General features: G+C 40.2%; 2 protein-coding genes across 3 annotated transcripts in view; one reads left to right on the plus strand and one right to left on the minus strand.

Annotated features, from left to right (window-relative positions):
* Positions 1-1,167: 1,167 nt before the first annotated feature.
* Positions 1,168-21,204, plus strand: LOC110051456 (uncharacterized). Its single transcript, XM_020757486.2, has 22 exons — positions 1,168-1,939; positions 3,193-3,291; positions 4,145-4,253; positions 5,290-5,415; positions 6,330-6,355; positions 6,509-6,598; positions 7,310-7,374; positions 7,643-7,705; positions 8,489-8,543; positions 8,968-9,029; positions 9,579-9,730; positions 10,264-10,311; positions 10,633-10,697; positions 11,248-11,357; positions 11,556-11,644; positions 12,845-12,978; positions 13,240-13,304; positions 13,966-14,081; positions 17,209-17,267; positions 17,671-17,751; positions 18,509-18,605; positions 18,733-21,204. Exons 1-22 carry the CDS (start codon positions 1,787-1,789, stop codon positions 20,490-20,492), a joined length of 3,624 nt encoding a protein of 1,207 aa, XP_020613145.2. The 5' UTR covers positions 1,168-1,786; the 3' UTR covers positions 20,493-21,204.
* Positions 20,859-24,941, minus strand: part of LOC110051451 (uncharacterized) — a 35,705-nt gene continuing 31,622 nt past the window's right edge. For both annotated transcript variants that reach the window (XM_020757480.2, XM_020757479.2), the window contains exon 20: positions 20,859-24,364. In XM_020757480.2, coding sequence (XP_020613139.2) covers positions 24,113-24,364 — 252 coding nt within the window. In that variant the 3' untranslated portion in view covers positions 20,859-24,112. The remainder of the gene's footprint in view (positions 24,365-24,941) is intronic.

The following is a 24,941-nucleotide window of genomic DNA, read 5'->3' on the forward strand; positions in this document are numbered from 1 at the left end:
CGTTTGACGCCAAATTTCACAATTCTATGTGCAATATTATATTTTACGATAACTGCAGAAATTCCCGCGCGCTCATTGGTAAACTTTTATTGTCAATAAGCACGCAGACATATGAATTTATAATTTATGCGATGCGATAATTTATGCGATGCGTCAACGAGCGAGAGGGGACAATTTGTTATCGTAAAAAAAACAAATTGATGTCAGTTTCTAATGCGTCTGTCCTGTTGTTGACAATGAATTTCGCCATAACATTGTAACGTAGTCTTCGGATCCGCTCGGTTATCGCCTCGTACGTGGATCCACAACTACTTTGACAATGTTATAAGGAAATTCATGATTAATAACAGGACAGACGAATGAAAAACTGACGTCAATTTGTTAACTAGCGTGTTCCACGCTCTCAGTAGTTGGGGACGAGCGAGAAAAACGGCGGGCGACCGAGAGAAACAACGAGGAAGTACTAACCTCGCCTTAGGCCTCCCTCGTTTTTTCTCTCGCTCGACGGACAGCCTGGAACAATGATGGGCTCCTGACACGCAACAATATATGTATTCTGCTTCGATAAGAAAATGTCAATTAATCCCAAATCAGAGCAATTTCGAATGAGTGCAAAACTGTGAAATTGAAAATGATTGACAGCTCCGACAAAATTGAGCTCGGAGAGACAAAATGGCGGACAAAAATTAGACGAGGAGTGGGACATTTTACCCAAATTTTAATACCAAGACTTCATAACAAAGCAGAGAACAAGGCTCAGCAAAAATAAGTAAAATTAAAGTTAAATTGAACTGCACCAGCGTGGTAATAACCCCCTCTTTGTAGCTTCAGGGCTCGTTACTCACGCCCCCGAGTCTAAAAATACAAGAGAATCTAAAAATACAAGCCGTTTTGTCTTGGTCGCAACCTCGTCCCCATGGCCTTCTCCTCGACGATTTTCAAAATGGCGAGTCACAAGCCCTGAAAACGGAGATTTCACTCTAAGAAAGCATCAAATGTTTTCCGTCCATACTACGCCGAAGGAATTTGAAGACGCGGAACAATCACCCGTCATTTTGGATTTGTGTTTGAGGAGAACTTATTCAGGGAAATCACATGATTTTCGTGACGCCATCGCTCTCAAAAAAGATCCCTTTTCAAAATGTTTTTCGTCCACACGAAAACAAAAAGCCAGCATTTTCAAATTCGTCCGGCCAGTGAAGAGCGTTTTTGAAAAGCTCCATTTTTTAGATGGATTAGTGTGGACGGCAGGTCTAACGGTAGAAGTAAAGCTGCGTTTTCAAATTTCTCTTGCGTGGTGTGGACCAGGCCTTAGTGTGGGAACGTTAACCGTGACTACAGAGATATGTACAGTGTACACACACTCCAACGTCTTTAGACAGATTCTTCCTTTCAGCGTAAAATTGCTGTTCCTAAAACAAACTGAACTGCATGGCATGTGTCAATTTACTGAGAGTGGAAAAACGTATATCTAATAAATTAGAGGCAATATCCGATCTAATGTGGGCACGCTATTAGCGACAAGACACGTACTGAAAGTTGAATGCTATAAACTGGTGGGAGACTACGAGCGAATTTTAAACTGAAATTATTAACAGTATCTTGTTCCCTTCTTTATCTTCCAATTTTGCTGTTTCATTGCGTCGCGGAAAACTCCAGAGGTGAAGGAATTTGCAGTGGCACACAAACTCGCAAAACAAACAGGACTCGTTATTTCCAATATGCAAAGTGGCGCGGAATGAGTTTGCTCAAGTAATTTACGGTGGCGACAAATCTTTCTAATCTAATGGAATCTAAGAAGGAAACAGCGAAGTTCTGCGGTAATATTCTGGTGAGAAAAACAAAGAGACGAAGCTTCCTAGCCAAGTCATTGTTCGAGGGTGTTTTTGGAGTTTTGACCGACGGTTTGTTTGAGTATTACCACAGCTCAACACAGTGGGTAAGCCTTTTACAGCAGTATTTATAAAATGTCTGGCTTGTAGTAATGTACTATAGTTTGCTGTGAGCTGATCAGTAAGCTTCAGTTAGTCCCTGGAGAGAGACCATTTGTGTGAACCTCGCAGATGTGCTTGTTTGCCGATCAAACAGCGAATAATAGTTAGCGAAGCAATTCAGTGAACTTTACTCATGTGCCTACTTGAGAAATATTATGTCCGTTGTAACTGGCTATGTTCCATGCTTCGTAAAATATAACGGAAAATGATTTAAAAAAAGGAATCGAATAGGCCTCATACTCATGATATCACCATGAACAAATTGTAAAAAATGATTGCCGAAGGGTTTTGATACCGGAAAGCACTCATTCATAACAACTACCGAAAATTTAGGTATGAATTCAACCATGTTACACATATGGCAACATGAAATGTAAAGTCAACTCTTGAAGCTGTAAAAATCTCGGCTGTTGACAGTCTGCTTACGAAGTGATTCTGTTCAGTAAATTTATTGATCATGTTCGCTCAGACTGGTCCCTAGCCGGTGTAGGAGTTCATTGTCAATCAAACTAAGCAGGCGTTGCCTAAGAGATAAATTGCTTTACAGTTAGAGGATAAAAAGGCTGTGTTCGCCAAGGCTGCATCTGAAAGATGGTAAAATTTAATTGTGATTTTGTTCGATCTCTGTATCCAGTCTAAATTTTCACAGCAGTCAGTTATCAACGAAGTGTTCACGTCTACAAATCTATGATTATCTTGAGACATAATGTGTTCGCTTGCAAAGTCAAGAGATTTTCTATGCGTTAATGCCTAATTAGGTGCGAATAAACAAGAGGATTACACCGTTTGTAAAAGAAATTAGCGCGAGAGCCTGGGGAGAGATTCCGTCCGACTAGACTAGGTTCAAGTCTCTCATCCAATGGTTTTTCACGAGTGTCAAAAATCGATATCAGAAAGGCCAACGATGATGCAAAGCAAATATTCGACATAAATTAAGTTGCCTTTAACTATTTGTCCTAGGTCTGGGTCTTTTGCCGATTTGTTCCTGAAATGCAGTTTCTTATAAAGGGTTCGTTTTTTTAGCCTTTGGGGTCTGGAGGGAGGGGAGGGAGGATAGAGAGAAATTCAAACTCGAGAAAGTCCACATGAGTTTATAGTTTATTTTAGTTTATTGTTGTTTTTTTCAATTGTTGCTGTTTTGTTGTTGTTGTTGTTGTTGTTTTACCATTTACTGTAAGGTTTTTTCATATTTACACAGACAAAAGGAGAAAAGCCGGAATTTTTCATCGAACTGTTTAATATCCAATCTGTGGAAGAAGTGGATGACGACGCATTTAGCCAGGCGCTATGTTTTCAGGTTTGGTTTTAAATTCTTCTCTTTTTTTCTTTTTTTTGTCTTTGCATTTCTTCGATTCCCTTTACTCCACCTGAAGCAATAGACGCCTCGTCTCTTGCCTGAAGCTATCCAAAACTGAACAACCAAACAATGATGTTCCTGCAACACAAACCTATCATCGCGAAAATAAAATACTGATAATAAGATATTTGGCATTTAGCAGTAACAAGCCCTCGGAGTGATTATTCGTCGACTGTTTCCAGATTTGTGAAGGTAGAAAAACGGAAGGATCCGGAAAAAAAAAAAAAAAAAACCATGATGCAGGAACGAGAACCAGCAACAAGCTCAACCCACTTATGACGCCGAGTACAGGATTCGAACCCGGCCCACTTGGTATAAGGCGAACACTCTCATTGCTGCCCTAACCAAGCTCCTCCAGCTCCCCCAAGTCCCCTTCCCCCACTTCCCACGCCAAAAAAATAATAATAACTGACCCTTCGACACGTCAACAACAACAACAAGGTTTATATGTACTGTAAACTAAAGCAGAGCAATTAATTATACAATATTAATTAAAAGCCCTTCAGTAGCTGGTCACCCAGTGAAGCTGGACTAGCTGGGTGACCACCATTTATTAATAAAAAATTAAGAAACTAATCAGCTTGCCATAAGCGTTTGAGGTCCCACCACAACAATGCGTTTTCCAAAGGATGCATTTTCAATGATGCGTTTTCGTATAGAAAACGTACGAAAAACTTCGCGTCCACACTATCGTTTTCACAGCGCTTTCCCCGTCCACACTAAAACATTTCATCCATCATTTGTGCACATGAATTACGTAACCGTTCTCGAAAGACTCCGTTTCTCTTTTCAGGTAACATATCACTGCCGCACTAAGAAGGACAATTCTAACACACGAACTCTTTATTTATCCGCTTATGACGTTGACGAGTTCGAGTCGTGGCTATCTTCATTACGGTTAGGTACGTGAACACTTAAATGTTATTTTAGAGTTTACAATGCAATAAAAATCGAGCTCACCGGTAAACAGAATGATAATTTATAATCGCACTTCCTTAAAAGCTGAGGTAAATTTGAGAAACCTTGGGTCACTGTTTTGCAATTTCACTCTCTTGCAATCCGTTTTAATCGTCTCCAATTTTGTCTATCCATGCCTCTTTTTATTTTTTTATTTTTTCTGTGTTTCCTTCGAGTTTGTCTACAGTTTTAGACGTTTTAGGTTGTTATTGTGATATTTAGTTTATTCTGCGACCAGTTCATTTGCTCTAAATTCGCATTACCTAGTTCCGTTAATGACTCCTTCTGTACTGGTGACTTACTTTTTTGAAGACTGATCCGTGAGGTTTAATTGATTTGCTGATAACAGAATGAATGGCCGAGCAATGGCCAATCAGAGACTAGAAATGGTTTTCTGTAGAGATACCTCGCCATCATCAACAATTTTAAGGTCAAATTTTAGAATTTAATTAGGGCCGGGTCGGGGAGGGGGGGAATGTACTCTCTATAACGGCCTATACGGGGATGCTCGGCCTGAAAGGGCTGACTTTTTCAGGCTGTAGGGATATAAAAGGATAGGGATATTAAGTTGAGGTATATGAAAGAGTAGCTAGGGAAATCTATCATTTAGATGTAACATGAACGGAGTGAATAGATGACACTTGTTTTCTGGTTAAACTTCTCTTCTGGTAGTGCTTGATGTTCTTTCGTGGTAGTTCTTAAGTAGGTATGTGAAAGAGGTACCTTTCTTCTCTAAGAGGTATACCAAATGGATACCTTTTCTGTCAAAGTGGTATACGAAAGGGAAACGGGTTGAACCTCGGGGCGGCACCTCCCAGTATAAAACTTTGTAGAGCACCTCCCCCCCCCTCCCCCTCCACCCCATCCCAGGAGTTAGGGTGATTTTGAGCAAGTCATAGAGAAGCTTCTGATCGTTGAAGCAATGCATTTGTAACGAAAACAATCGTCAGTAGCCTTGCTGATCGAAATGTCAATTTTTAGCTTGTGTGGACAATCCAGTGAGTCTGACCCAGTACCACTCGGGTCGCTTTACCGGCAAAGGATGGTCTTGCTGCAAGGCGGCAACGTTCCGAAGCTCGCCAGGATGCAAGCCAAGTACAATTTACGGTAAGCAATGATTTTATTTTCCTAGAAAGTTTAATAGTGTACTTCCCAGAGCACTAGACGCATTAGCCTCGCTAACCATGCACGAGAGTGCCTGCAGTCGACGTGGATCACTCCCCCTTCATGATCTTCGCTCGCGAAGACAAGCCTTGATGATGAGAACGAATTACGAAAGTTGCTGCCTAAGCGAAATTGGTAAGGACAGATGCACTCAATACTGGAACAAGACGAGAAGAGCAGCCTCCGGTAGCAGAGCTAGCAGCATTTATATTCAAATCAGCACCACCACCAACGACAACAACACTGTAACAAACAATTACAAGTTAAGTTAGTATTATCCCAGCACCGGCATAGCCGCAGTACCGCCAGCTCAAACCAGAACTAAACGAGACGAAAACAAAACAAAACAAAACAAACAAACAAACAATTCGATCTAGTCTCAGCGTTTTCATTACCAGTTTCCCACTGGATTAGTTGAAGAATTTTTGAACATACGATGAAAGGTTTGCAACATTACCTTCCAAGAAGAGAAGATCAGGGTAAGTGCCTTGATCTTCGGTCTTGATTCCATTTAAGCGACTAACAAGTTTTTCAACTTAGAGGATCCTAGTCAGCCTCTGCCATTTTCGATGCCATCGAAATGATTGATATTGCATGGTGAAGTGAAGTCTTTTTGCTTTACTCAGTAAGATGTGTTCCTGAAAGCATGTTTAATTATCTTTAGTAGTTTCACAGTGATTTTCGTCGTTTCGACATGCTCCGAATACAATATAATACCCAAACTCTCGCATGTAAACAAAAACAAAGGTGTGGCTGACTAGGGCCCTGAACCAGTAGAGAGTCTGATTACGGAAATTACTTCTCTAAACGGAGTATTGCTTTCCTGAATTCTGTTTTTTCCGCTTTTTTCTGCTTAGGAATTCCAGACGTCAAGCGGCAAAAGGTATTACAAGATAACTAAGTTACTCAATTTGAAGACAAACAGTCACGAACAATTCGACTGTGTTGTGATAGTTAAACGATAAATTATGTTCGCACTAATATGAAAAATCGTTTAAATAATTTGTTATTTTGTGCATCTTTTTTGTATTCCTAGTTGTCTCTAGCAATTGCTTTCCATGGTTTTGGAGTGATCGCCCAGGAGTCTCATTACTCAGATAGGCCTGGAAGTCTTCCCTTCAGTGCCGTAAGGATTAATTACAATAATTTAACAAGAGAGCCACTGGCTAGCATTTTTTATGTCTCTGTAATGTTCTGTAGCTGACAAAGTTTGCTCACGACCCACAGTTAACGTATTAAACAACCGAACATTGATTGATGACAGGTCTTTTTGTGACACATGATTTTGTTATTGTTTTTGTCTTAGTTTTTTTTTTTTTATTTGTTGCATCAAAATAACAATGTTAATGGCAGTGATGTTTGGCTCGGTAATAGTACGAGTAAGGATTTACTCCAAGAGCAGATATTCGACAATTCTCTCAGAATTGCACAACCCTTTAAGGTCGGCATACAGTACACTGGGGGAAATCTTGCGGGGACGTGAAGTGTTGGTGCACAAACGAAGCGAATAGTGGCACAAGAATGTGTTGTAGCGTGGAAAGATTTCAAGAGCAGTGGACGCGATGCGGCATTGAAAACTGATGATATGTCATTTTGTCTTTGCTTCATGACGCACGAATTCAAATAAAGCTAAACCAGCTGAATTTCATCTAACATGTTGGCGTTTGTCCCCCCGGATACAAATTCAAAATCAATGATAAGTTTGCGTACTCTCAGCCAATCACAATAAAGCAATTTTCTCAGTATAATAAAAAGGGCAATTTATCGTTTTAGTTCTTTATTATGTTTGCTTGTTTATTTAATGGTGACTTATTTTTTCGTCGGATCGTGATTTTAGGGTGATCACTTAACTGTTTCTGATGCCTCTGGTAACAACGAGTGGAAAGCATTTTCGACCACATCGTAAGTCACCCTCCTTTTCCTGCTCTTCATTGCAATTGTTGTTTGGCTCCACTCGTTACGTAGCTACCCACACAATGACTGTCTATGCAACATTCATAAAGCATTTCTACATTTTTTTGCTCGAAGAAAAAAAAAAAGGAAAAGTTACTATTTCTTAATCAGCTGGCAAAAGAAATGTGCGCAGCGTCGACGGTTTAGAAAAATCAGGAAACCATGGTCCACGTCCATTTACTGGATCTCACTATTTGGTCTTGATATAATGTTTCAGGACTAGCGGATATGGATACATTCCAAAAGATCTTGTGAAGCTCAAAGACCTCGAAGAAGAACCGTAAGTATGAGATTCTCTATCACATCTCGAGTCTCTCAGACTAATTGCTGGGAGTTTGAGATGTACGATTCCGATGGCAGCGGCGCAAAATGCTGGGGATCATGTGCGGGATTTTCTGCCTGGCCCGCGACCGAGTAAATCTACCAAGAGATCGATGAGAGCACGCCAGAGAAGTTTATTAACAAACTGTTTGCTTGACCGAGACAGTGACAGTACATACAATTACGTGTATAGAATTTGCATTGCCAGCCACTCGCCTTTTGACAAGCATAATGACAAGTACTAAAACGAACACAAAACGGAATTTAAATGAATTGTGAAGATATCTTAAAGCGGCGGCTTTCAAATCTTGGTGCGCTCTTTCTTGTTGGTCACGAAAAGCCGGGAAGAACACCATATGTTAAGAGTGCTACTTTTCGCTCCGTAGAATGTTCTTAATTTGTCTTCTTGCATCCCATGTCTATAGTATAACCTCATTAGCCAAAAGTGTCGCCTCAATAGTGATGGAGTGCGCAAAGAGGCGCAGTTTAGCCCGTCGTAATGATAAAATAAGATTTTACCGACATGACTACTTGCGCGTGTAACCTCGTTTCCAGGGTCTTCTTTCTGGGAATAAGGTTGATGCAGGTACTCTTCTAAACCATTAGGTGAATTCATAGCATAGTAACTCATTAGCGGGCATATGATTGCTATTGCTCACTGGGCTATTAAGCCTGCTAAGTTTGGCCTTTTTTGTACTTTGTTCGTACTTTAATTTACCACAATGTTTTGTTCACTATACAGATGGTTTTTTGATGAGATTTCCAATTCTATCACTGCAGCCATTTTAAGAGACCAGGTGTAGTATCAAATTTCAATTTACTAATAACTGCTTACTAATTGAGCGCGAGGGCCGTACTGGGAAATATTGGCCCGTGGTCGTTACAGTACGGACGGAGCGCAGCGAGGTCCATCCAAAAACGACCGTCAGCCAATATTTCCCAGTACTGCTCGAGCTAGCATGTTTTTCCGTCATATTTGGTGGACAATTTGAGTTTAAATTTCTCGAAAGCGCTCTGAAAAACGCAATGAAATAAATGCCTAACTTTTGCGCATGCTTTTACCAAGATTGGATCGCGTGGACGCAGTAATTTATAAGCAGAGTTTTAAAACAGCTATTATAACAAATACTTTATTGAACAAGCCTGTTCGGTCCATATTGGGAAATGTTGGTCTGTTTCTCCACTCAAATAGAATATAAATAAAATATTGTTGTTGACTAGGTTCCAGGATGTTTCATCTTAAGAACAAGTGGACTGGGGACTAGAACTATTCTATCTTTTAGGTTAGTAGTATTAATAATAACTACTTAATAACAAGAGTGCTTGCGATAGCGTAGGAGAAGATCGAGGGTAACAGCGATAATCCCTCGCATAGCCCTCATTTCCTAACGTAATTTCTGTCGAGTTATTTTTAGATCATTCCCGGGTTTTGGAAATCCCAGTCAGGATTAGGATAATGTTCGAAAATGAACTGACACGACTGATACTTTTCACCGCTTATGTCGGATAGCTGGGAGCACTTATTGAAACTTGAAATTTAGCATTGCAAAATCTTTTCGGTCATTGTCGAGGGCCTTCAAAAGTTGTATCTGAGCTGATTTTCAACTGAATTCGTGGTAGAAAGTGATCTTATTCTGACAGGCGTGTTAAACGATTCCACACTTTTTATAGTCACATACTAACAACGTAAGAATTGGGATATCAAGAGATCAGTGCTGCTAAAATCCCACCCTATGTGTCTCAATGCCATTTTTGTCACCCTCTTTTTTTCTTTTTTGATTTTTTTCGGTTTTCTACGTCGACGGAATAATTTTCATCTTGTTACGTTTCAGAACGGACAGAACAGTGAAGCATATTGAGGTTCTTCTCGACGAAACAACTCAGAAGTATCGCGTGAAGGACGAGTCTGACGCAGTGTCCTACGCGAATTTTCTGCAGTTTGATAGTATACAACAGCTGCTGGACCAATGCAAGCAGCATGCAAGTAAGATTGGGACAGTCCTTGCTCATGATTGGCAAATAGTGATAGATTTAAATCTAACAGGACACGTAGCATTTTGTGATACAATTTGTCATACATCAGAAGACGACTTTCGCAGCTAACAGAAACCCGACCACTAAGAGCCAATCCAACTTCATTCCCAGGATCTCTCAGCGGAACAAGAAGAGAGGCCCCGGGAACGAGTTTGTAGCCAGTCGACTTAACCAATAGAGTGTTTTCGCTTGACGTCATGCCAGCCATATTGGTGTCCCAAAACAATGAAACGGCGGCCATGCTGTCCTAAACCATTTTCAACACTCTCTTTTGTTCCAATAAATTTGTATGGCCGCTGGTCGCCTGAGTAAAAACGCTCTATTGATTGAGATTAGCAGTAAAGCAGTCACGACGTCTCAATGGAAATCTTGACAAAAGTGATAATTAATTAATGCACTTTATTTGCATTGGGGTGGCAATAAATGTACAGCATATAGTGAACTCTATGTAACAGAGAATATTTTGATTTTGTTTCATTGCAGCTCTAGGAATAACTCTGGAAAAGTACCCCACCATCAAGAATGCCGATGGTAATTATTGCCAGCTCGAGGGAGAGTGGTCAAAATTAGAGCGTAACTGAGCAAAGAGTGACAAGGAGTGTTGAGTCTTAATTTTAACACTACTTCAGGCACCAGATCGCAAACACTAGCTTTGTGTTTGTTAACTAACCTTACGAGTCTATGCAGACCCATGCATTATTTTATTGGTCTTGCTTAAATTTATCACTTATATAACACATTAATATTGACCATTTCCTTGAAATGCATAACGTTGATTACCATTATTATTTTCGAATTATTTTACCATCCTTTTATGTGCCGGTATTAATCTAGGGGTGTTTTTTTGCTTAGAAATCTGGAAGGTGGACTGGGGAGAAATTGAAACAAGAGAGGAGTGCGACTTGAACCTACCATGGGTAAGCATAATGAAGTACACATTATGTGTGATCGTGACAGCAATGACAACTTTTCAGTTTCAATATACGTGCTGCCATTGAGGAAAAATTTCTTTGCTTTCTATAGCTGAGAATATTTCTGACATGTCATTTCATTTTATGTCATTTCACGTCACGTCACGTCACGCCACGTCATGTCATGTCATGTCATGTCATGCATGATATGTCATTTTATGTCATGTCTTGTGACGTCATGTTATGCGTTTCTAGCCATTTTTATCGCTCATGTTTTTAGAGTAGGCCATTTCACACTCTACTTGTCATCAGAGTGCGCGATAGTTTTCCTGTCCAGTCAACATATACATAACTGACATGATAGAACCACCAACAAACACAAACGGAAGAGAAAGAAAGAAAACAAAACAAAACAAAACAAAACAAACAAACAAACAAACAAACAAACAAACAAAAGCAGTTCCAGTGCCAACCCTACTCGCTTGCCGAGGCCTCAAAGGCTATGGAAGGCTGAAAACAGAATTTTGGACGACAGTACAATGAACTTTCTCCTCAGAGTGTTAATTACGGCAAGTTTCACAACAAGGACGCATTGATACAAGCTCTACCGGAAGGAAGCTCTGATATATTAAAGGAAAAGTTCAGCAATCAGGCAAGATTGATGATGTGAGTAAACAAGTGATCGTTTAAATAGAGGCAGGCAGTTATTAACGCTAATAATTTCAGCAATAAATAAGGGTCAATGAAGACATCGTTTCAGCTATGGGTATTCTTTTGGATAAGCTTGCGGTTTTTAACCTGCTATCAAACGTTCTTATTTTGGGCTAGCGGTTTTCGTAATCTTCTTTTTCGTTTCTTCCGCAGGACCCTTAACCACGACAACGTAGTAAAACTGCATGGGGTTGGTATCAAGGGACCTCGCAACTTCATGGTTCAAGAAAATCTGTCTAACGGTAATATTGTTTTGTTAATTTCTCGCTTTTTACTAATGTGAGGATTCTATGTACAGCATATATGAAGGCAAATAGAAGTAACTCAAGTCCTCTTTGACCGTGTATTTATCAATCAGAGTGTTTTTACTAAAAGGAAATAAATTCCTTTTGTCAAAATTTTGTAAATCGGATATTTTCACCCTGATAAGAACTCATTGCTTACTTGTTTGCAAGGGAACCGTTTCTCGCGTCAGTCAAATATCATTACGTCGTGCAAACCAACCGTTGTGATAAAATAACTGAGATAATACGCGCGCGGTCATTGGTCGATAGGTGTGATTAGATGATAGTATGTGAACACGGTTGTGACGTTTTAGATTCGCGTGTACTCTTGAGAAATATTTTATAAAAGCAGTGAAGTACTTTTAAAGTGTTAACATAGTCTGATCTCAAACACTTATGAAGTTGAGAGAATTCTCGAAAGTTATGCAAACTCTCAACTACGTCTCGGGTTTGCATTTAAAGTGATACGAGAGAGAGAATTTGAGACAGTAATGCAAACTCTCGACTGCGTCTCGGGTTTGCATTTAAACTGATACGAGAGAGAGAATTTGAGACAGTAATGCAAACTCTCGACTGCGTCTCGGGTTTGAATTACTGTCTCAAATTCTCTCTCTCGTATCAGTTTAGATGAGGCTATGTAAACACGGAAAAAGTAATATTTTGCTTAAATACTAGTCCGTCTTGGTTGATTTAACCCTATAAATAGACCCTTTGCATAAATGGCGCCTATATTCGAATAACAATACTTATACACCCTTAGCCTCACATTCATGTAAAAAAATCCTTTGTCTTGAAAAATAAATACGAGGCTAAGGATGTATAAACTATAATAAATTGTTATTCATATTTAGACGCCATTTATGCCGAGGGTCTACGGTACCCTGCAAATGAAAAGGCAACCGTGCAAAATGGTCCTCGTGAAACTGTCTTAGTGCACTTGTGATGAACGGGTGCATCAACCAAAACAAATGGATGAAGATTCTATCGCGACAGCTGTTTTAACAGACGCACTAGTATAAAAAAAATAATAATAAGCAAAAAAACTCGGAATGCATTCAAACAAGTCACCTCCATTGATAGGTATTGAAAAGACCCTCTGAAGCTTTTCAACCACGATTGGTGAGTTAAATCTACTAATGAACTTCTTCTCAAATACAGGCAACTTGTCAGAATACCTCATGAGAAACTCTTCCCTGCTTCAATCCTATCCTACTGAGTTAGGAAATATCATGAACCACGTGATCAATGGCATGGTATATCTCCACGAGTGTCGGGTGGTGCACGGAGAATTGGTAAGTACAAAAGGTTGTCTACGGTAAGCTGCTGGTTCATTAATTAAGAGCTTTGGTCTTCAAAGATGGCATCATAACAGGACCGAAAATAGCGTTACATTTTTTAATAAAACATGCAAAAAAGCGAATAAAGTTTTTTGTTGTTGTTGTTTATTTTATCAAGTACTTGCTTCACGAAAATGGTTTTACCGAACACCCAGGTGGCATGCACGGTCACGATGTCGCTTTTTAAAACTTATTTAAATTATTGTACTTATTTAGGTGCCCAAGAACTGTCTTGTAGGAGACAAAGGAATAATAAAGATCTCTGGTTTTCACTGTGCAAGGTGAGGTTCATAATAATCTTAAAGAAAGCAGAATAAATGCCAATTCTAAATATCGTTTAAAATGGTTCACAGGACTTTGGTCTTCCTCCTTTGGCCATTCTATTATACAGTTTGCACGATGTTGTTGATGAAGAAAATTTACCCTAATATGAAACATGGTTAGCGCCAAAGCTCTTCAGACGTCAGTGACGTCGACATCTTGGTTAAAGTTTTTATTTATTCAGAATTTTGATTCATCGACTTGTGGGAAATTATATTTCCCAGTGGCTCTTCGACGTAGTTTTTGAAACGAATTCCAAAATATTTTGTCAGGGGACGGTAAACCGGCAGTTATAAACCCTTTCATGATAGGTTACTGTTTATACTCGTTTAGTGTTGCCATGGCAACTAATATTGACGTCATGGAGATCGCAATTTGTTCACTGGCAAAACTTCTAAACATTTGTTCTAATAGTTATCTTTAAACATTACTGGTGTAGTAATTAAGAATGTTTCAAGTTTTTCAAAAAAATTTGTTAAGAAAGGCGAATTTTGTAAGATAAGTATGCTGGTTTGTCTGCTTCCCTATTATTTTGTTAACTGTTCGCGCGTTTTAAAATATATGTATATAACTAAAGAGAAGTCAGCAAAAATAACCTAACACCGCTTTTGGCATATGCAGGTCTCCTTGGTGTAAAAGACCACTATCTGATGAAGTCTACAACAACAAGGTTCCTATTCCAGCTCCTGAAGCCAGTCAGAGCATTGGAACGTATTCGTCCGACGTTTGGGCGTACGGTGGGTCTTCTCTGTCAATTGTTTTTAGCATTTTCGGATAAGGAGAAGAGTAAAAAGCACAATTATTACAGAAAGATGAGTGGGACGATATTCTGAGTCAAGCTTGACATTTACCAGAGCATTTTCCCCTGAATTCCGCGTATTTCATTTCTCGTTAACTGAGATACACATGAAACGAATTTCGCCAAAACGGACATGTTCTCCATGGTAGTTATCGCCATGTTAGATTTTGGCAGCTCTTTGGAATGAGAGGTTAACATACCTTTTAGGCTTGGGCGGTTTGATGCCCTGTTTCAGACCATGTGATGATACTCTTGGGAATTCTTGCTTTCAAAGAGTCTCCAGTATATGAATGAATAAGTTTGAGGCCCTGTTAGGGGGGGTACCCATGTCCCCTGTCTGAAATTCGCCACCAGCCATGTCGGCATTTTGCAAGATTCCTATGTCTCCTGTCGGAATTTCGTCTCAGAGGCGTTGTGTCGGAAAATTTGACCTTGTTCAATTAAAACAAAGCTACATGTATAACTCATCATAATACCTTTGTTTATCAAAAAAAAAAAAAAAAAAAAAAAAACCGTCACAGTGCTCTCAAGTCTCACGCATTGAGCATGAGGCTCACGCAAACGAATTCAATCTTGCGCTCTTACGTGCACGCTGAAACTATTATTTCTCACGCATTGTAGGTTCCTTGCTGTTTTAGTCAAGTATATGTATAATTAAGTATCTCTTTGGATATAATTTACTCCTTGTACGCTTTGCACTTGCTTCGAACACTTTTCAGCAGTAGGAATTCTTATTCAGAGCCAGCATTTCTCCGGTCAGTGGGTTTAATGATTACTTTCAAAGGCTGGTTTTCACTAGCGACGGAGTCGTAGTCGGAGTCGTAATCAGAAGCGTAGAGGGATACGATCTAGAGAAAATCAAACTGACAGAGTCGGAAGCAATACACCGCATCCGCCTACAACTCCGTGGCTTACGATCCAGTGAAAACTAGATTGTCGGAGTCGCAAGCAGAAGCGGAAGAATAAACCAATCACAATGTTCGTTTCCGGGCCTTGTGATTGGTTGGTTTTTCCATTTCTGCTTCCGACTCCGACAATGTAGTTTTCACTGGATCATAAACGACGGAGTCGCAAACGGAATCGGAAGAAATGGAAACGTTCTGATTCTTCCGACTCCGATTCCGTCGAACTTATGACTCCGCTTACGACTCCAGTGTTTCCGCCAGACCGCGCCAATTCGGGAATCCCGCGTTGGAATCAGAAATGGCAACCAGAAAAACGAAAAAAGGGCCAATTTGGCCCTTTCTTTTTATAAGGCTGCAGGCTTAACACAGACACAGTATTTTAAAAGCCATCCCAGGGCTCGAAATTGCAACCATATCGGTCACCAATGCAACTAACCTTTCATCCTTGGCGACCAAAAATTCTGGTTCAGTCTCCATAATGGCGACTACATTTCTCTGTGTTGACGATCAACAACGATTATTTTGTCACACATAATGTCCTTCTAGAAAATCATATTGAAAACATTCAACATTAAACATTCAACATTCTAAAACATTCAACATAAGAAAAGAATCCAATCCGTCCTTTTGCTTTGCTGTGCTATTTGCTGTATTGATTCTCTCACATCGGAAAACTTCCAAATGGCTAACCGTGTTAAGAAACGCCCTATAATGCATTGCAAACCTTTGATCATTGACGTCATGTACGCCTAAGGATTGTTCTCTCGTAATGCACGGATCCTTCATACTGGTAAAACAAACTTTATAGAGTAGAAACACTTCAAAAAGCACTTACTATCAAATTTTATCGTAGATCCTAATAAGCTGCTTTATTTTTCTTGGTACCCTGATGCATTTTTCCTTCTGTAGCTTTCAATTTATTGGCCCCTTTCTTAAAAAATTGGCCCTTAAAAAAGATCTCCAGGGGCCAATTTGGCCCTCAAGTAAAATTTTCTGGCTGAAACACTGCGACTCTAATTTTCGATTTTCACTAGGTCGTAAGTTCTCTTACGACTTCGACTACGACTCCTATTCCGACTCCGTCGCTAGTGAAAACCAGCCTTAAAGCATCACATTTCGACTGAGCATGAAGGAGAAGACTTCTTAGCTACTTCAATTTTTCAAAATTTTCTAAGGGGCTGGGGGCATGCTGGGGGGCATACTGGGGGCATGCTTTCTAAGGGCTTGGGCATGCTTTCGAGCGCTGGAGTTGCTGACCTCCTAGGGGATGTGGGGGCATACTCCCCCCGGGAAATTTTGAAATTTAGACGATTGGAATTGCTATTTTCAGCCATTTTCCAGTCAGTATTTGGACCTAAAGTACAATCGAACCTATGACTATTTTTACCATGTTTATGTTAAACAACCGTTCTTTAACTCAAAATCTCAACTGCCTCAATCAGATAATCTCTCCTATCTATAATCTTCCTTTGAATTTGGCGTAACCCTTATCTTCTGCTGAAGACGAGAAAACCTTGGCAGGTTTCCCCTGTCTCTCTTTTCCTTCCATAATTTGTTGATAATACAGCTTCATATTCTTTTACTGGTGACCCACTAATAAAAATATGAAGCAGACGGTCGACGATCTCTTTCCTTTTTCCTTAAGCGTGTTTTTAGGCGTTTTAGGGCACTGCTCACTCAGCTGAGAGTGACGGACTCAGCAATGACGGACTCGACGTGGACGTTTTAGCATATATAAGAAAGCCTGGGTTTCACGAACCGCCGACATCGCGCGTGAGAAAGGAAAACATATTTACATGTGAAACTCTGGAAATGCGTCTTCACTTCGACTCAGACATTTAAAACAATCACTGCATTCTCAGTTCCGAAATTCGCTGTCGGTCTATCTTGCCACTGGTGTCGCTTTCTCTATTTCGCTGGAGTAGTCTGTCGTTCGTCGCCAATTCATAGCTCTCATGTCGCCGTTTCAAGGCCATGTCGCTTGTCGGAATTTACCCCTAACAGGGTCTCAAGTTTTAGATGGATAAAAGAACAATTCTCTAGAGAATATCACGTGGTTTGTAACGGGAAAACAACCACCCAAGCTAAAAACGTCTATTGTTATTTGCCACTATCAAGAGATTCTGCCTTCTCAAGTCTGATGCGATTTGCTTCTTGCAGGTCTATTTATTTATTTCGTTGCTACTGTTGGTCAACAACCTATTACAGATTTACAGCAGGCAAGTTGAATATGATTTTGTTGTTTAAAAGCCAAGCAGTTAAGCGGCTGTTAAAACAGCCGTTTAACTCGGGTGTGTGGATCTTAATGGAGCTCAGTCATGGTATTTTGAGTTATTTTGGCCGCGTACAAAATTACCCTTAAATTGAAGGAGACCTGAAAATAGCAGTTTACTACGACGGAGAAACACCAAAGAGATAACAATAAACCATAGAGGATCAAGGATGGTTAGGATGGAGAAGATTGACACGAATTACAAACGACGCACTTGAAAAAATAGGCTAAACTTTTCAAACTGCGTAAACTGTGATGAAGCTCCTTCAAGACTTGCTAGTCCATCACAGCGTATCCATGTAAGTTTGGAAAACCAATATGTAATACATGTTGTTTTTCCTTATGTGTAGGTTTTGAGCTATAAGCCAGCGGAGGACACATTGGACCAAGTTGGAAGTTTTGTTGAGAAGATTTCGGCATGCTTACAGACGGTATGTCAAATTAACAAATTGACGTCAGTTTTTTATGCGTCTGTCCTCTTATTGATGATAAATTGCGTCGTAACATTGTTAAAGTGGCTGTGGAACCACGAGCCGCAGGGGAGTGGTTCCGCACTAAACTTTGGCAATGTTATGACGAAATTTACCATCAATAAGAGAACAGATGCATAAAAAACTGACGTCAATTTATTTTCTACAATAACAAGATCCCAAAATGGTCAAATGCCGGGAATGAATCAGGGGAAAATAAGTCGTAACCTTGCCATAAACAAGTGAATTGTATTCAAAATGACGCGAACATTGTCAATAGCTTTTCTCGCTTTTTGCTTGGCTACTGAAAAAAGTCCATAAAATCTCATTGGTCAAAAAGTTGACAATTTGACAGCTAAAAGTTAAACTTAAAAACTTGCATAAATTAAAATTTTATCCGTCTGTACTCTTATTGATAATAAAAATGAGCCGATCAGCGCGCGAGAAATTAGACAGTTATTTTAAAAAATCCAATATGCTAAGCGCCATCTTTTTACCGAGGCGTATACTTAGCTATGACAAGTCACAGGCCAGACCTTGATCTTTAGCTACTGTGTTTTATGCTGCCCTCTAGTAACAAACAAATGACCAAAGATTTTGAACCTTGTTAGATACGTACTGTGAGCCTTGCAGATACGCTCTTCGACGAATTAAAGGAGTAAGATTGTAGAGGTAGAAATTTGTTTCGTCCCCAATAATTGGTTTTTATATTATTTAGGAACCCACAGATCGTCCCACCTTTCAAGACCTTAGTGACCAAGTCTCCGAGAAAGTTGGATCGTCGACGCCAAGTTGTTCTTCGCATTCATTCGAAGGTGGGGCTACACTATGCTTGTAATTCATGTCTTATGCATTTACATTACAAGGTGCACAGAAAAAAATCATGTTTTAAGAATTTCTAAACGCATCCTTAGCATGTCTCATACCTCCTTTCACCATCAGGTTCCCTAAACGCGCAGACACTGACTGAAGAAGTTCCAACTGTAAAATCCACATCCAGGAAAAACAAAGAGAGTACGGTGGAATGTTTCGTGGACGACAACGGAACAATGGCTTGGGACAACACAGATGTTGCATTATCTTATAGTCAAGATGAGCTCAGACAACGCCTTAAAAATGCAGAGTTGGAGGCGTTGAAAGCCAAGGCGTTACAAAAAAGAGCCGAAGCTGCAAAAGACGCAATCCTCAGTCAAGTTCAGGAAGCGGAGACTAAGTGTCTGAAGGAAGTGGAACTGATGACGAAGACGTTCCTGATGCGTTTGAACGAGGCGAACGATCGTGCAGCCGAGGCTGAACAGGCACGATATCTTGCAGAAGAAGTTAAACGACTCACAGAAGAGAAGTACACTCTTTACAAGTACGAAAGTGAGAAGAATATGCACGAGCTGAAATCAATGTTTGATGACGCCCTTCTCGAAAGGGATGAGCTCATTACAGCCTTGAAAACGGTTGGCAAGGACTTTGATGCACCAGAATTGATTTCTCCAAGACGCAGAGATTCCATCCACCAACTCGAAGAGAAGTACCAGCGGTACATATCTACCAGCGACCGTACTATACAGAGTCTGAAAACACAGTTAAACGGCGTTGTGAAGCACAGGGATCAACTAGCTATTGATCGTGAAGCAGCTAGAAATGAAATGAAAGATACCCGAGAGGCTTTGGAACAGGCTGTGAAGGAAAAGGAAGAATTCCAATTCAGGTTAGAGGAGGCACAGTTTGAGATCGAAAGGCTGGAAGAGATGATTTCAACAATGACCCAAAAACGTCAGCAAGCGGAACGCGAGAGAGACCAACTGCAAATGCTAACAGACATGTCGTTGATGAAACTCAGGCAGGCCGAATCGGAAGCGCCAAAGAAAAGAGTGTCCCTGTGTTCTTTTCCGACAAAGAATGACGAAAGGCCAACAGAAAATCGAGAGCCTAGTCTCAGGAGACTTTCTGAGCAGCTCTTGCACCTTATTGGTCCATCACCGATGGAAGTGCAATCCAAATCGGATGAAAACTATATGGAAGAAGGGTCTGAAAATGCAACATCTGATGATGGCGCCGTCTCATCTGATGGGCAGCTTGAACAGGAACATCCTTCTAAGTCGTCTCGAGAAGTGGCTCTAAGGAGGCCAGGCAAAACAGCTATGCCTTCAGTACCGCAGGTAAAGGAATTTAGAAGAGCCACGCCAACAAGACGACGTGAAAATTACAGCAACGAGAATATATGGTGGGACGCAGGCGACCCTTTGGCACCGCACAAGTTCGCCCATATCAACTACCACCAAACAAAAGACGACGAGAAGCAAAGCGAATATGCCCAATGGCACGACTCTCCGATCAAGAAACATGAACCTGAAACAAGCATACACCATGAAGAAGAAAGCAAAGAAAAAATTGCTCACTCCATCGAACAACACAGGAAAGATTCACTCAAGCAGTTCACAATTCCTACCCTACACATCGAAGAGGCAGATACCGATTTAGAAATGGATCATCAGCGCGGAGTTCCTGATATCGAAATATCAGAGTTTGACGAGAACGATCTGATAGCGGAAGAAGACGAAGAAGAAGAGGAAGTATTCCATGGATCTGAGAACAATCAAGATTCGCCAATGTTTATTATAGGAGACCAGGAGGGTCACACACGAATTGTGTACAGTTTTGACGACCTTCCAGAACTTTTACAGGGCATCCCTCAAACAAACCTGTAATGTTTCATTGTGGGACAACTTTGTGTTTGCATTTTATTCAGTGTTTTAAGTTAACGCTCTTTATTTCTGTCCCAACAGTACAGTGAACGATGTGATACGGTACTTCACCTACATTCAAAACTAATTTTCTCGCATCATTATTTTCCCGAAATCAAGCAAACACGATTTTAAAGAACCCGAAAATCAAAATTTCATGTAATAAGGCAGTTAATAACTCGTGAATATCAAAGCCAAGGTGTTAACTTTGTTTAAAGAACGTGCCATATGCCCCACCACACCTTCCTGGCAGATAATTAAAAAGCAATTTATGGGTACTAGGACTTGCGCGAACAGTCCAAACAAATAAGGGCAAGATTTCCTCACGGCTGAATCTGGAAAAGTCCAGTCTAAAACGTTTATTTCTTGCTTATCTTGGATCGCTAATTTTATACTGAGCTGTTGATATGAAGCTTTAACAATATCAGTAGGTCTATTTCGATTACTTAACTATCTGTTCCAAATACAAGACGTTGATGAAATGAGACAGTGAAGCCATTTAATCTAAAATAGTTTTTATTTTTAATATGATAGAATAATGCCATGCATTATCATAACTAGGCTTGAAAAAGGAAAAAAAACACACTTGAAATTTTCTCGTAGAAATATAATATCTTCCACGTCTCTAAACGACTCGCGTTTTTTAAAAAAATAAAAAAAATTGTTCAACACAAAATCAAGAGAGATTACTGACACATGCAATGATATTGCTATTAAATTACTTATGATTCGGAAAGGTCATTATGGCCTTGTTTACTACTTCTAAATGGTAACGCCCACTACACCGGAGCCGTTCCTTGTGTACACGTAGGACGCACGTTGCAGGGGCAGTACCCAAGTTGATGCCCGTGAAGCTCTCATTGGTTGATTTCCGGGTTGTAGCGGAGACAGTTGGCAAGAGCACTCTATACACTCTCTACACTTTATTATTTTCAAATTATATTTTACAAAAAAAGGGCATGCCCGCCACTAGCAAAGGCTAATCTAGGCGGGCCATGTCTTAATAGCCGAATACACACGTCTTGAAAATTGCGGTCATTTTGTCCTTGCTTCATGACACAGGAATTCAAACCAGCTGAATTTCATGCAACATGTTGTGGGGACAAATTTTTTTTCCCCATAACAGAACTTTTTTTCGTAGAAGAGGGTGTGTTCCATTGTCACTGCAACAAGTCCCACTTCATGTCCCCGCAAAATGACTCCACTACATCTCTGTGCAACATGTCCCCCTATGGCCAGATTACAATTGCAGATTTTTCTTTTCGTAGGTGTTAAAACTGCTGCAACAAGGCTGTTTGGCGTCATTATAATTAGAAGTATTTCTAGCAATTCGTCAGCCTGTTTGTACAGTATTATTTATGAAGATTATTAACTACCACTTAATAACCGAGAGTGAAGTCGTTACCGGAAAATCTCAAACTGAGGCCTCGCCGTATTGACCTCGCTATCGCTCGGTCAATACGGTAGGCCGAGGTTTGAGATTTTCCCGTAACGACCGAACGGTCGAGGTTACTAAGTTGTTTATTATATGGCTCATGAACTAAAGAAAAGAGAAAAAATTATTTTAGCGGAAGTCGTCCATTTACATCCGGCGATGCGCGCGTTTATCGATTCATTTATCGTCTCAAACTCAGGGCAAAAGTGAACTTCACCACAGTGACTGTATTACGTATTCCGTTAAAAACACACATTTCTTTACGGGAAAAATGATTGTCACAGCCTCAAAAAGGTATTTTAGTATCGTGATGCCACCTTGATGGGGGAGTTTTTCCGACTTTTGTGGCGAAGAGAGAAAGTGCTCTAAAATAGTCCAAACAAACGGTCTTTCGGTGGAAGAAAATACTAATGCTTCAGAACGCACTGCTCAGAATAACTCGATCTTCGCATTCGCCTTCGACAAGAAATCTTCACCTCCTTCACTCTGGGATTTTCGGATTAACTTTTCAAGCTTTTTGAACGTCTAAAACTTCCTACAGTTATCAGAAACACTGCTGCCGACAGAAACCGCCCGATTGTTTAAATCTGATGATCCTGGAAGCTGATTTACACTTGCTTGTGTTAAAATGAAGGAATCTATTTGATGAGAACTGGGATGGAGTTCAATATTTCGGTAATTGTTGTGACTAAGATGATAACTTATAAGTTTCTTCGTGGTGTTCTGCTCAGGATGCGTGACAGATCTGCCGATGGTGTTTTTCACTTAGCGAATTTAGCTTTACGCTTACTTAGACTCGGCAAACTTTAATTGTTTTTCACTAGTGCCCGCCAAGGTTACCGGCTGGTAAGTCAAAAACGACTTCTATACACGTTTTATGAAGGAAAAATCCCTAAACTTTTAGCGACTTGGAATTAAATTTACTTTCTCTGACTGTTTTTAATCGGCTTCCATCGTTTCAATGCGCTTGAATTTTCAGAGCCGGGCTCTTCCTAATTTGCATAATCCGTAATCGGCAAGTGGGCGTTACGGCTGCATACTGACCGTTCAGATCTCGCTCTTGGCCAATCAGAGCACGCGTTATATCGGCCACAAGCCAAAGCAATATAATAAGTTAAAGTAACGCGGGTTTTTGTATTACAAACGAGTTCACTACCACGATTTATATCGATTATAATAAATTTCTAAAGCCCAAAGGAACGATTACTTAAACCTAGGTGATTTCTCATTGAAGTAAGTTCCTTAATTGTCTCCACCCGTCCCCCTCTCCTTCCTTTCTCTCTTAGCCCAAGACATTAAAACAACACTAAGTTCTCCAGGAGCTATTAAAATACTAATAAGCTATTGAAATACTAATAACATCAATTGAAAAAATACAATACAAACTAGCTCGAAAAAATAAATAAATCGAACAAATAAAAGCGGTGCAAAAAATTATCGAAGTAAGGCCATTAACCTGGTTTAAAACAAAGGAATATTATGCTGGAAGTTTTTTTTACCAGAAACTCTCCAAATACTTTAAAGATACTCGAAAATGCTGTAAATTTCTCCCAAAGTCTAAAATATCATAAGTAACAGAATTCTCTAAAGGTTCTGGCGATTTTTTGCTTAGATTCGTACACCTTTCAATGAACCCGAACTCTGAAGTAATGCAGCTAACGATTGAGTTTTACCCTGCCGTCAATCATAATTACGACGACAATCCAATGGACCCTAAAAACCACCACCAACAACAAGGAAAAAATCAACCAAACAAACAAAATGGACATAACCTTTTGAATTTGTTTACAAAAACACTTTTGTTCCGTGAGACATTCGCTAAAATAATTGACAGCAGCGTAAACTGCAACCGTCGGTTGAGTTTGCACGCATCGGTACGGTGCGAAGTGCATTACGAACACGGCGGATGCGTGACAAACCATTATAGACTAACATAAAGCCAGCGGTTCAAAATCTATGCCGTTTTACATTAAGTAGCCTCTTCCAGGTGTTCAGTTAGTTGAGGCGCCGCGCGTAAATGGGCGAGTTCGCCATTTTTCGCGCTGCGCCCCAACTAACTGAACGCCTGGAAGAGGTTATAGATTAAGGAATCAACACAGTAATCAGTTTCCCTGTGCGGCAGTTCCAAAAACTCGACTTCCAGCGATTCTTACGAATTCACAAACTGCTCCACTTTCCGCATAAGCTGCTGGAACTCTCCATCAGGAATGGTGCCACGTTCTTCGGTTATCTTGATGTAAAGAAGCTTGGTAAAGACCAAAGATAGCTGACCTTCTGGAGGCCAGGAAATGTCCTCAAACAACAGAGGAATGACAGGCTTCTTTAAGCTATGAGCCAAGGTGGCCTCCCCCTGGCAAGCGTCTGATTGACAGTATTTTGCTGTTACGCAACAAACAAAGACCTAATCGAAGGATAAAATGGAGAAAAAAAAATATCGTTTTGCGTTCGAAAATTGTGCCAAACAAGAAAAGCCGAACAAATATGCGGGTGCATTATATGTCTTGTGCAATCACCTTGCCATCACGTTGCGACACAAAACGTAGTCGCAACCGATGAACAACAAGAAACAACCTTGACGATCAAAACCAGTTACTTCTAAGAGCAGCCACTAAGAGGCTCAGTGCAGGGCACAATCTTACGATCATTCCGTACCAAAGACGAAAGAAAGAAGCAGTGGAAATAGGAATTCACTTGGTCATCATCTAGCCTTGTACATCAGGGAACTATCTTTTCCGTTCACAATAGCTTTGTGCCGTCTCAAATTGTTTCTACTTTCCCCGATCTAGCAAATTTTCGAAGATTTTCTGTCTTGTTAATTACATAAGATAAACTATACCCTTTAACTATAAATGCATTGTTGGGGCGTACATTTAGGAAATTGCACTTTTTTTATAATGGACGAATTTGCATTGTCAGCTTCACGATCGAGTATACCACTAATTCCGTAATTAGCAATCCGGTATAACGCATCCGCTCTT

Source organism: Orbicella faveolata, unplaced genomic scaffold, assembly GCF_042242905.1.
Source record: "Orbicella faveolata isolate gen_17 unplaced genomic scaffold, um_ofav_v1 contig_35, whole genome shotgun sequence".
Taxonomy (NCBI): domain Eukaryota; kingdom Metazoa; phylum Cnidaria; class Anthozoa; order Scleractinia; family Merulinidae; genus Orbicella; species Orbicella faveolata.

Excerpts from the sequence above, each read along its gene's own strand:
- LOC110051456 (XM_020757486.2), top strand. The coding sequence starts at position 1,787 with ATGGAATCTAAGAAGGAAACAGCGAAGTTCTGCGGTAATATTCTGGTG. Across the intron at positions 5,416-6,329 it reads CAAGCCAAGTACAATTTACG|GAATTCCAGACGTCAAGCGG; the intron begins GTAAGCAATGAT and ends TTTTCTGCTTAG. Across the intron at positions 11,645-12,844 it reads TCAAGAAAATCTGTCTAACG|GCAACTTGTCAGAATACCTC; the intron begins GTAATATTGTTT and ends TCTCAAATACAG.